Source organism: Spermophilus citellus (genome assembly GCF_964194105.1).
Source record: "Spermophilus citellus genome assembly, chromosome: 11".
Lineage (NCBI taxonomy): Eukaryota > Metazoa > Chordata > Mammalia > Rodentia > Sciuridae > Spermophilus > Spermophilus citellus.
Window position 1 is genome coordinate 43,341,839 of NC_138192.1, and position 12,640 is coordinate 43,354,478.

At 35.6% G+C, this 12,640-nt stretch overlaps 1 protein-coding gene across 1 annotated transcript in view; it reads left to right on the forward strand.

Annotated features, from left to right (window-relative positions):
- Positions 1-12,640, forward strand: part of THSD7B (thrombospondin type 1 domain containing 7B) — a gene marked incomplete at its 3' end in the record, with an annotated part of 851,308 nt that overhangs the window by 490,285 nt on the left and 348,383 nt on the right. The window contains exons 11-12 of the mRNA XM_081262010.1: positions 1,979-2,108; positions 7,090-7,193. Coding sequence (XP_081118136.1) covers positions 1,979-2,108; positions 7,090-7,193 — 234 coding nt within the window. The remainder of the gene's footprint in view (positions 1-1,978; positions 2,109-7,089; positions 7,194-12,640) is intronic.

Consider the following 12,640-nt stretch of genomic DNA (forward strand, 5'->3'; position numbering starts at 1 on the left):
AGAGAAACGGATAACATGGCAGCTGGAACCATGACCTAACCTAGCAGGAAGGTGACGGCAGTGGAGGAGAAAGCCTGTACACTCAGGAGGACTCCACAAACTCATGGTGGCCAGCCTGATGGAAGACAGGAGCAAGGAGTAGGCTGAAAACTATATGGGTTAAAGTCTTTAAATAACCAGGAGAAGCATTAAAAATAGGTATGCAGTTATAAAAAAATTGACAGGAGGTACAAAGTAAATTCTCTTCAATTGTAGCAGAAAGTCAATAGATAATCTCTAAAGTTCATAAATTAAGAAATAATGGCATAGGTATATTAGGTATAAATTTGGAGATAACCACAGAGCTAAATATAGAAACCAAGAGTTAAAAGTGTTCCCTCTGAGGAGGAAGACCAAGTAAGGGAGTTTGGATTGTGGGTCAGTTGTTTTTCATTGTGGAGTCTTGTTTTAATCATTTTCTAAAAAACTTATGTATATATATAACTTCAATAAATGCTCATTTTTAGTTTACCTTCTTTTTAGAAATTAGTGTCTGAACATGGTTAGGTCCATTGCCTGTCCCAAACCTACCAATTAACTCCATGTTCTCCTTCACTTCCCCCTTTCTTATTCTTTATAACACTCACTATGAGTTTTCCCTCCCTCAGCCCTTCATTGGCATGCAGGCAAGAAATCCACAGAAACCTTTTCTCTGAATGTACTTATGTGTCTTTCTCTGTAAATTTCTTGTACTTCTGTGTCTTGGTGCCTCTTCTCAAACTGGTTCCATGTCCAGTTATATATACATATATTTTTTTTTCTTTTCCTATTCAGTTTTAAAGAATCAGGATAAAATCTAACTCCTCAATGAACTGTTTCTGATTTCCAGAGTCATAAAGGATCATTCTATCTTCTGTACCCACATAACATCATCTAACTGCTTACCAAACCCCATATTCTGCAGAGTCTTATAACTAGTTATGTGTACATTTGCCCTCTTTCTTCTGTGGGTCAGAGATTTGCATCTGCATATCTAGTACATGTCACTTATCTTGCATTTAGTAATTGAAGTAATTGCTAAACACTATAAAGATAATTGACTTTTGTTGTTGATTCCGAAAACATCTAAAGATTGTGAAGTGATGAAGCAACACATTAAATTGATCAGTTTTCTTTTTTCTTATTTTTTTTGAGAGAGAGAGACAGAATTTTTTAAATATTTATTTATTTTTTAGTTTTTGGTGGACACAACATCTTTATTTTATGTGGTGCTGAGGATTGAACCCAGTGCCCCCGCATGCCAGGCGAACACCTTTCCACTTGAGCCACATCCCCAGCCCAATCAGTTTTCTTTTTAAGGTGCTTATTAAGAGTTCTACTTCTCAGAAATACCTTGAAGTAAACAACACTTCTTCCCTAAATTCCAATTCTATATACATGCATATATATATATTATATATTGGTTATAAAGTTATGAGCAATAAGAAATCTAATAAACTAATATGTAATATAAACCATAGGCTACTAACTATTAATTTGTTAGGTGAATTTCTATTATATAAAGTAGTCTAAAGAGGAAAACACCTCATTAGATGGAATAAAATAATAAGAAAACTACAGAGTAGTCAGCTGTTGTTTGAGATTCAGGAGGGTTTCTGAGACCCCTCAGATCATGCCCTGTATATCTTATGTCATTTGAAATGTAGATTTTAATTAATTGAAAATACATTAAAAGAGTAGGAAGGTATATTTACATATTAGAATAACATATATTTAAAATTACAGTTGCTAATAATGTGTCTGTGTCACAGAAGCAAACTTGGGCATTAACTCCTAGTATTTGCTAATTCTTATTCCTTGGCTGTCTTTCCACATATGCTTACTTCAATTCTGTCTCTCTACCTTTGTGTCTTTTATTCTCTCCCCTCTAATTGCTACCTGGATTTTGGTCTGCATCAATATACAAGGGCACTATAATTTTATTTCTCCTTTACTTCAGGAAATACCACAATAAAACAGTCTCGATACAGAATTATCATCCAAGAAGCAGCCAATGGAGGCCAGGAATGCCCAGATACCTTATATGAAGAGAGAGAGTGTGAAGATGTCTCCTTGTGCCCCACATATCGGTAATTAGTTACCTTTTCAAATTATCATTAGATCTAAGTATAAATCCTACTGTTTTGTTGCATTTAATATATAGTTGCTTAGTGAAAAATAAGACGAGGTAATGTATTTTTCAAATGCTTCAGTGTTTTTTCCCCCGGAAATATATTTGAAAGGACTAAAGGATGTTAACATCTAATTGAAATGCAAAAATCAAAACATGTTCGACTCCAAGTGAGCTACTAGATTGCTGTCACTTCTGCAGTCAGGCTCATGATCCAAATAGACTCACGATGGAAGGTATTAAACTAGAGGGAAACACATCATCCCCCACCCACACACAAACCAACCACACACCACACACAAACAGAGAAGGGTAACATCTTTATTGTTTCCGTCTTAAAATCTTTAATAAAGAATTAGAAATAGCCGACTTTTTCTTCTATCAGACGCCGTGTCTCTGATTTAATATCGAGCTCCTTGATCCATTTTGAGTTAACTTTTGTGCATGGCGAGAGAAAGGGATTCAGTTTCATTTTGATGCAAATGGATTTCCAGTTTTCCCAGCACCATTTGTTGAAGATGCTATCCTTCCTCCATTGCATGCTTTTAGCCCCTTTATCAAATATAAGATAGTTGTAGTTTTGTGGATTGGTTACTGTGTCTTCTCTTCTGTACCATTGGTCCACTCACCTATTTTGGTACCAGTACCATGCTGTTTTTGTTACTATTGCTCTGTAGTATAGTTTGAAGTCTGGTATCGCTATACCGCCTGATTCACACTTCCTGCTTAGCATTGTTTTTGCTATTCTGGGTCTTTTATTATTCCATATGAATTTCCTGATTGTTTTATCTATTTCTACAAGAAATGCTGTTGGGATTTTGATTGGGAAAAAGTCGGCTATGATCTACATACTGTGGGGTCGGGCTCCAAATTCCTCAATAGGACACCCATAGCGCAAGATTTAACAACTAGAATCAACAAATGGGACTTACTCAAACTAAAAAGTTTTCTCTCAACAAAAGAAACAATAAGAGAGATAAACAGGGAGCCTACATCCTGGGAACAAATCTTTACTCCACACACTTCAGATAGAGCCCTAATATCCAGAGTATACAAAGAACTCAAAAAATTAGATAATAAGATAACAAATAACCCAATCAACAAATGGGCCAAGGACCTGAACAGACACTTCTCAGAGGAGGACATACAATCAATTAACAAGTACATGAAAAAATGATCAACATCGCTAGCAGTCAGAGAAATGCAAATCAAAACCACCCTAAGATACCATCTCACTCCAGTAAGATTGTCAAACGACAACAAGTGCTGGCGAGGATGCGGGGAAATGGGTACACTTGTTCATTGTTGGTGGGACTGCAAAATGGTGCAGCCAATTTGGAAAGCAGTATGGAGATTTCTTGGAAAGCTGGGAATGGAACCACCATTTGACCCAGCTATTCCCCTTCTCGGTCTATTCCCTAAAGACCTAACAAGAGCATGCTACAGGGACACTGCTACATCGATGTTCATAGCAGCACAATTCACGATAGCAAGATTGTGGAACCAACCTAGAAGCCCTTCAATAGATGAATGGATTTAAAAAATGTGGCATTTATACACAATGGAGTATTACTCTGCAATAAGAAATGACAAAATCATAGAATTTGGAGGGAAATGGGTGGCATTAGAGCAGATCATGCTAAGCGAAGCTAACCAATCCTTAAAAAACAAATGCCAAATGTCTCCTTTGATATAAGGGGAGTAACCAAGGACAGGGTAGAGAGAAGAGCTTGAGAAGAAGATTAACATTAAACAGGGATGATAGGCGGGAGGGAAAGGGAGAGAGAAGGGAAATTGCATGGAATTGGAAGGTGAGCCTCAGGGTTATACACAATTACATATAAGAGGAAAGGAGGGGTAGGAGAAAAATTATATAAGTGGAAGAAACGATTTATAGTAGAGGGGGTGGAGAGAGAGAAGGGGAGGGGAGGGGAGGGGAGGGGAGGGGGGATAGTGGAGAATGGGATAGACAGCAGAATACATCAGTCACTAGAAAGGCAATTTGTAAATCAATGGTAATGTAACTGATGTGACACAGCAATCTGTATACCGGGTAAAAATGGGAGTTCATTACCCACTTGAATCAATCTGTGAAATATGGTATATTAAGAACTATGTAATGTTTTGAACAACCAACAATAAAATAAAATAAAAAAATAAAGAATTAGAAAAAAAATGTAGTCATTTAATAATTATTTTAATAAAAATAGGTTGTCAATTTTTATCACAATTACAGAAACAACCAGTTAAATGTTTAACCTATGGAGAAAACATTTTTTTAAAGGGGAGAAAATTAATATATTTTTAAACTCTATTATATTCACTCTGTCTTCTTTCTTGGAAAATTGCTAATTTTTATTCACTAAAACAATGTTTCAGGTTTCTGTGTTGTGTCATAACCTCCTACTCTTTTTAACACTTACATGTTTTAAATCAGCATCATTGCTTTAAAGTAATTTTGAATTAAATTCAATCACTGTTGGATTTTATAAACAGCTCACGGTCTTAACAATCATATGGTTTTATCAGCACCCTTAAAAATACTGTTAGCAAAGATGTTCAGAGTTTTCCTGATTATTTGAGAAACTATATCTTAAAGCTGTGAAATTCAAGGGCTAATTTGTTCAGGAAAATCCAAGTTCTTTTCGTATAAAGTCCTCACTTTAAATAAAGTTCAAGAGGGTCATTGAAGGAGTCCAAATACCTATCGATTTCATCGTGCTTTACTTCTGGGCTTTTTGTCTGGTGCCCAATTTGGGGAGGATGTTAAAACAAAAAACAAGAAACAAAACAAAACAAAACAAAAAACATTGGAATTAGGCCTAGAGTACCAATTTTTTCTTCAGTAACCACAGGAAACACTGTCAATATCCATCCTTTACTGCCATGTCTAAATATTGAAACTTCTGAGGCCTGCAAAAGAGCTCTCAAGGAAGGTAGCCAAGTGAAAAATTAGCCAAATCAAAATTATTAGACATCAGTATGAACCCAGGGCTATTATAATCAGATGTAATTATAGAAACTATTAGCAGGCTATTCTATTGTCCACTCTCTTTACTATCTGGTTGCACTTCAATTTAACCACTTATGTTTGAACTAGTTTTTGTTATTGACCTCCTGCCATTTCCCCCAGAAATCAGTTCCACTGTGTATGGACTGGAAGATTGTATCATATCTCCTGATGTGTAGTTCAAACTGTATCCAAGTTAACATAAATTTCTTCTCCTTAGAAAACCATTCTTTAGTTTTGAGCAATATGGTTGTTCCACTTTAGATTTTACTTTCCCCCTTATTGGTATTATCTTAGGTTGCAAGTTAAGGTAGAGACATTATCTTAAGATGCAAGTTAAGGTAGGTGTTTATCATTATCTTCATCTTTCTGTTTAACTTTATTAATGTATCATATCTATATGTTTACCAAATCAAAACAGAAGTGCCTAATTATTTGTTCTCTGAATTAGAGCATATCTCAACTCATTAAATTAGTAAGAAAAGGGGAACGAGCATGAGAACCTTTATTCCTAGATAGACTTGGCAGTGGGCTGCAACCAAGGGTCTATAGCTGAGTATCCAGAGACTGAGGACTGAAAACTGGCCCGTGCTGACTTAGGCAGTCTCAAATTATCACTTAACCTCTCTGACTTCAGGTTTATCATCCTAAACCTGAAAGTTTCACATGGGAGTTCTGAAAATTTCTTCTTTCCCTTTCAGTCTGTACAGCAAACTATTTAACTAGATTAAATGTCTGGTCTTTCATTCGTCTAAGAAGCCTATGGAAACTCAGAGAACCTGAATAAACTACACATCTTGGTAGAAAAGCTGAACTAAAACCCTTTATCATTGTAGTGTCTATGTTTTCGAATTCTGCTGAATAAATCTGTCCAGGTCCAAAGTAAATGTGTGACTAAGATTAAAAGGTGACTTCTTGAAGCAGGGTATATTTTTGTTTAGTTGTTTCCTGATTTTTCTCATAACTCCTCAGTTATTCCCTTTATGGTGGCCATTTGAATAAGGTCAATGATATTTTTAGTTCGTATTTCTTTTTTTTTAAGTAGCTCTCTTAACAAAAGTTTCTTTTATTGAAAAATGAGATACACTAAATAATAGAATCCATGATTAGATTTAGGGCTTGGCTTTTCTGAAACACTGTACAGTAACAGGTTTAAGGATTAAATTAGCCAAGTTATAGTCTGCCCCCTGAGTCATAAAAGTAGGAGTTTTATTAGCCTGAGAAAGTGGGGAAAAAGTGGAAAGCCAGATGACTGTCTTAAAAACTATTTCCTCATAGGGAAAGAAATCTTGACATTTCAACAAAGGTGCCTTTCCTCCTCTTTCCTCTGATGAACTATCAGTTAAGACGCTCCCCAGGGCTCCTCTTTACCTTTTATTCTATAACTTGTTGAGATGTTTGAGTTACTTCTGAGTCCTAGGAAGGATCACATAAAAAATTGTGAAGCAGAAGGCTGAATATTGAAGGGTTTTTTCCCCCAGGGTTTCAGAGGTTCAAATTGAGGTTCTCTAATTAATGCTCCAGTAGGACACAGGGTCTTTCCCCCAACCCCATTTCTCTCTTTGGTACACAATCTCAAGTTCATAAGGCACCCATTTGACCTATGCTTCTAGGGCTTTTTGTTAACACTTTTCTATATGAGATATAGTTGTTTGTTTCTGTATGAGTTTTTGTGCAAAACATTCAAAACCAAAAAAATATTAATTATTACATTAATCATGAATTTGGATCATGATTAATAGGAGACTATTTGTCATCCCTAGTGCTCCCCGGGGTTTGGTTTTATGACATTGGTTTCAAGTCCATTTTTATTGAATTATAATCTTTCAGATTTTGGATTTCAGATCCATTTGTTTCAAGTATTTCTGTTGCATGTTTGTCACAGTGAAAATTATAGAATTTCTAGTTTGCTTTTTCTTTATAATCACAGGTGGAATCCACAGAAATGGAGTCCTTGTATCCTAGTGCCTGAGTCTGTCAGACAGGGAATAATGGGCACCAGCGAAGCCTGCGGAAAGGGGTTACAAACAAGAGGTAGGGAGATTTTCTATTTATATGTGGTTTAAAATAGTTTTCTCTTTATATGTTATTAAAATCGTGTTACTCTTAAAATGAGTAAGTCTATCTCAGATTATCATTCAAGTATGAGGGAAATGTGAAAATATTTGCAGAAAGCAAAATCTCCAAAAGTTTACCCTCAGTGTATTTTGTTTTCAGAGGGCAACTAGAAGATGTGCTTCACTAAGGTGAGCAAAACAGGAAAATTTGGTCTGCTACCTGGAAGAGAGTCCATTCACATTCAAGGGCAGAAAGGGAAAGGAAGTCCTGGGACCAAAGTGGTCTCACACCTAGAGAGCAGCTAATGTTGGTAGGAATAAAAGACCTACACAGTCTCAAAATGGAAATCTTCAATAAATGAACAGAATAGATCATTTGTCATGTTTAACCTGAAAAATTGCATGAGAAACATTTTGCAAGTGCAGAAACACCCAGACTCAGAGAAGGTGTGCAAATAAAATGTGAAAGAACTCCAGGAAATACAAAAAGTTGTAGGTGGAGGTAAGACATGTCTTCAGCTCCCCTGCCAATGGTGTTGTTAAGGAAAAACACCCAAGTATGTATTCTAGCAAAAATTGTGTTTTAACAATATTGACACTTTGGTGGAAAGGCTTGGGAAGAGCTCTAAGAAGGCATCAATAGAAAATGTCTAACAATGGAGAATTAATAGGTGGAAACATATGCATATTTGCATAAATAGGAAGTATACATCAAAGGAAACTGTAAAAGGGTCTAAAATAATTGACTCATGATAGGGACTTGGGTAATTATTTTTCACCATTATGCAAATTTGAAAGCTGTGTATATGTATTACTTAGACAAAAATATACTTTAAGTGGTGATTTATTTAATGTACTAAATAGTTATGTAAGTGAACACATTACAAAAGATGGAAAATCTAACTCCAGGAAAAAAATATTATGCTGTAGGAGGAATGAGGCAAGCTTTCCACTGTGTTCATTTCTTGCTGTTCTTACAGATAAGGTCTACTTTTTGTATGCTTATTTGTTGGTTGAATTGTGGATCCCAAAAATATATATCCATATATCACCCCCTATACCCTTTGCATGTGGCTTTACTTCGAAAAAAAAAAAAAAAAAAAAAAAACCTTAATTAAAAATAGGCAGGGTTAAAACTATCAAAGAGTGATATATGCATCTCTGAAAATGCCATAGTGAAACACATTATTTTGTATAATTATGATGTGCTATTATAATAAAAAGTAAGAATCTTATGGTAAGATTATCCTGCGCTTTAAGTCCAATGACAAGTGTCTCTGTGAGACACAGAAGACAAGGGATATTGGAATGATGTAGCCAGAAGCCAAGGACCATCTGGTTCCACCAAAAACTGGAAAGATCAAGAATGGATTCTCCCATGTAGACTTTGGAGGTTGTGTAGTCCTGTTGGTACCTTGATTTTGGACACTTGGTCTCCAGAATGTGATAGAGAATATATTCTTGTCTTCAGCTACCAATATGTGGTCGTTCTCATGGCTGTCATAGGAAACTAATGCAGTGTTATTGTTGTTGTTGTTGTTAACTTGACTCTGAGGTTCTTATTCTATCACTATGAGGAATCTCATCGATGGGAATTTCTTGTGGTTTGTATTATTATTGAGCTCTCCTAGAAAGGGTTTGTCTGTGTTTCTTCTGTACACTCACATGGAGTCCATATCTATCTGGGAAAAAAATCTAAAAATTAATTTTCTCTTTGAGGACCCATTGTAGAAGAGCATAAACTCAGACCAGGTAGTCTTAAGAAAATCAGTTTAAGGTTGTAAATTCTCAAGAGACATTCTTTCCTTTTGTCATCCAATGCAAAGTTTTAGAATTGCAAATGGACTTACGGGGACCTTTTGATAGGCAAGTTTATTTTTATTTAGTTTCCCCTTAAACTCTGAAGACTAACCTTGTGATCTCTATTTCTAGTGTGGGGCTTTTTAGTCCAATCTATGAGGTTTAATAGAAACCTTCACAAGAAAAGTTGTCTTTCTTGCTTACCTTGCAGGGTCTCATCCTTTCATTTTGTTTGGGGCTTCATTGATTATTTTCTTTCCAACAAACCTAGCAATAAATTTAGAAGATGTGTATTTTATTCAATGTTTATCTTTTTCATTTGTAAGGATTGTTTATGTGGCTAACTTTTAAAATTGGTGCATAGTTAGGAATCCATTTGTGTAATTACTCTTCTAGTTAAAAAAAAAAAAGAAGAAGAAGAAGAAAATAAAGAAATCAGAAGAACATGTGGAATTACAGCCATGGCTAAAAGTCTCTGTCATCTCCAAGGAGATGGGCATCTTGAGTTGTGTTGTCCCATCCTTCATGGAGAACCAGGCATGCCTTCTGCCCAGTTTCTTGTTTTTAATCTGAATAAAGAAATACTGGTTGTTCAGCTTTATGGAAAAGGAAAGTATAAAAAGAAACATACATATTCTGATAGTTAAAAGAAATTGCTCTTACAAGGGTCAAATTTTGGTACTAAAACAAGAAGGAAAAAATGAAGGTGCTGGCATTCCTAGAAGTGTGAATTAATCTGTAGATGAATTCTTTTTTAATTATCCAAAGTCACTGCTTTAAAACTGGTTTAATAAGATTTCTGAGTACTTTCATCTCATTTGTCAGCTGTGAGCATCCTCTATCAGCATAAAGACTCAACATGTGGCACTGGAATGGAGACACAGTAGGTGCTAGAGATTAAAGGTGTCTTGTCTGAAATAGCCTGGATTTTCTGCATTCTTTTCGGGTCACTTTCATTGAATAATGTTATGTGGACCAAAGGAGGTAGATCTCTAATCACTGTCAAATCTTTTGTTCTTCCATAATTAGTTTTTGTGACAGTGAGAAACTTAGTCTTCTTACATAAACATTTTGATGGAATCTGTGTGTTTTCTTCACATTCAAATAATATCTTTTAAATAAAAGTATTTTCCAGAACAAAACCATGACATTTGCAGGTAAATGGATGGCATTGGAGAAGATAATGCTAAGTGAAGTCAGCCAATCCCCAAAAAACAAATATTGAATGTTTTCTCTGGTATAGGGAGGTTGACTCAAAGTGGGATTAGGAGGAAGAGCATGGGAGGAATACATGAATTCATGATAGGGAAGAGGGGTGGGAGGGAAAGGGAGACGGAAGGGGAGTAACAAGGATGGTCGAATGTGATAGTTATCATTATACAAAGTACATGTATGAAGACTTGAATTGGATGTCAACATATTTTATATACAAACAGAAATACAAAAAATGTGGTATTCACGTGTATTAAGAATTGTAGTGCAAAAAAAAGTTAGGTAGAGGGAAGTGAAAGGAGGGGAAGTCAGAGGATGTGGGGATAAGAAAAATAGTAGAATGAAACAGACATTATTTCTGTATGTATTTATGTGACCGTATGACCAATGTGATTCTACAATATGTATACTCAGAAATTATACATATTGTAGAAATTATATCCCATCTATGTATGGAACATCAAAGTATATAAGTGCATTCTACTGTCATGTATAACTAATTGGAACAAGTAAAAAAAGAAAGAAACCCCTAGACTAGCACACCAAAGAGGCAACCTGCTCTCAGGGTCCCCTCTTGCCCCTGTGAGAATTTCACACTTGAATAAATCCTATTCCTTAAAAAAAGTATCTTTTATTTTTTTAAAAATGAGCAAAATAGTTCTATATCAAAATAAGTTCTCAGATGCCTTTGCTTTTGAATAGGGTAAAGTAATATATAGGAAGAGGTTAAAAAACAGGATAATCTAAAGTCTAAATAGTATAGCAATTTATACTTTGTGTCGAAAAATGTAAATACATTTGAAATATATATATGTTTATGTCTCCAATTTTAGCAAGGCATTTTTATTTCATGCTTTTTCAGAATGTAATGTTTAAGGTTTTAATGTAACTGAATATTCTTGAAAAACAGAAGTAAATGCATTACATGAACAAAACTCAAAGGAAACAATTCATACTATATGTCTCAGTACTGTATTTTCTGTCTGAAAATCATTTTTAAGTGGTGTTGTCTTTACAGAAAGAGAGAATTAAAGTTTACTAACCAAATCTATCTAAAAAACAAAGAAATATACCAAAAAGCTCACACTTTGAAAAGCCCATGTATCATCACAACCTGTCAGTAAAATGTCCAAACCCTCAATGTGCTAGTTTTCTACCAATTATGATAAAATACCTGAGATAATCAACTTAAGGAAGGAAAGATCTATTTTGGCTCACAGTCTTAAAGGTTTCACTCCACAATTGTCCCATTACTTCTGGGCCTCTGGTGAGGCATATCTTCATAGTAGGAACACATGGCAGAAGAGGCTGCTCACTCATAAAGTAGCCAGAAAGCAAAAAAAATAAGAGACATGAAGGGGCCAGAGTGCCCTTCAAAGGTACATCTCTAATAACCTAACTTGCTTTCCCTAGGCCCCACATCCTGAAGGTACCACCACTTCCCATGGTGCCACACACATGCTGGGGAATGGGCCTCTGGACAATATTCCAGACCCAAACTATGGCAATCAGCTAGTCATGTTTTCCTATCTGATACCAGGAGTACCTTTTAGGAGAGAAAGAAGATACTTTTAAATTATTGGACATTTATTCTCCAAATGTAGAATAAAAACTTGTAATTACACAAGTTTGTTCTGTTATGTTCATTTATATAAATCACAAACAAAAAGGCATTTCAGTAGATTCAGAAAGGGAAACACATACCAGTTTTTGTTGTGACTGAGTAATAACAGAGAGAGAGAGATGGTCATAACCATTTTTATTTGAAAATGAAACATTGTTTTTTTTTGTATGGGAGAGGAGAGGAAAATTTCTCCTTGGAAGGAAAGTGGAGTCATTTCATCTATTTTCTTCAGAACTTGGACAGAAATGACCTCCATTAGGACTGGGGATGTAGCTCAGTGGTAGAATTATTGCTTAGCATGCAGAAAGCCTGGGTTCTATCCCCAGCATTGCCTAATACTATTACTAATAATAGAAATGACCTACATTAGCTGTGAGATATGGGAATTTCCAGTAGGGATTGGGAACCAACTGCAATCTACCCCATAAACCCTTCTTCCAATGTCACTTTCTTCAAAGAGCAAAGACATCTGGCAATATCTTTCCTGTGTATTTAATGAAAGGAGAACTTGTATCCACTTCCCAGATCAACATACTGAAATTTCTGATTTAGATGACAAGCAAATAATTATCCAAATATATTGTTATCAGTACCTTTTGTGAGGCAGTTTTCAATGTTTTCATGCTCCACAGTTTAATTCCCAGCACTTCCTGTTCCCCTCCTCCTCCTCCTCCCTTCCCCTGTTTCCCTTCATCTACTCTTCTAATCTTTCTTCTATTTTCTTATAGTGTGGGGTTTTTTAGTGAGGCAGTGGTACTGGGGAGTGAACTCGGGCACTCAACCCCTGA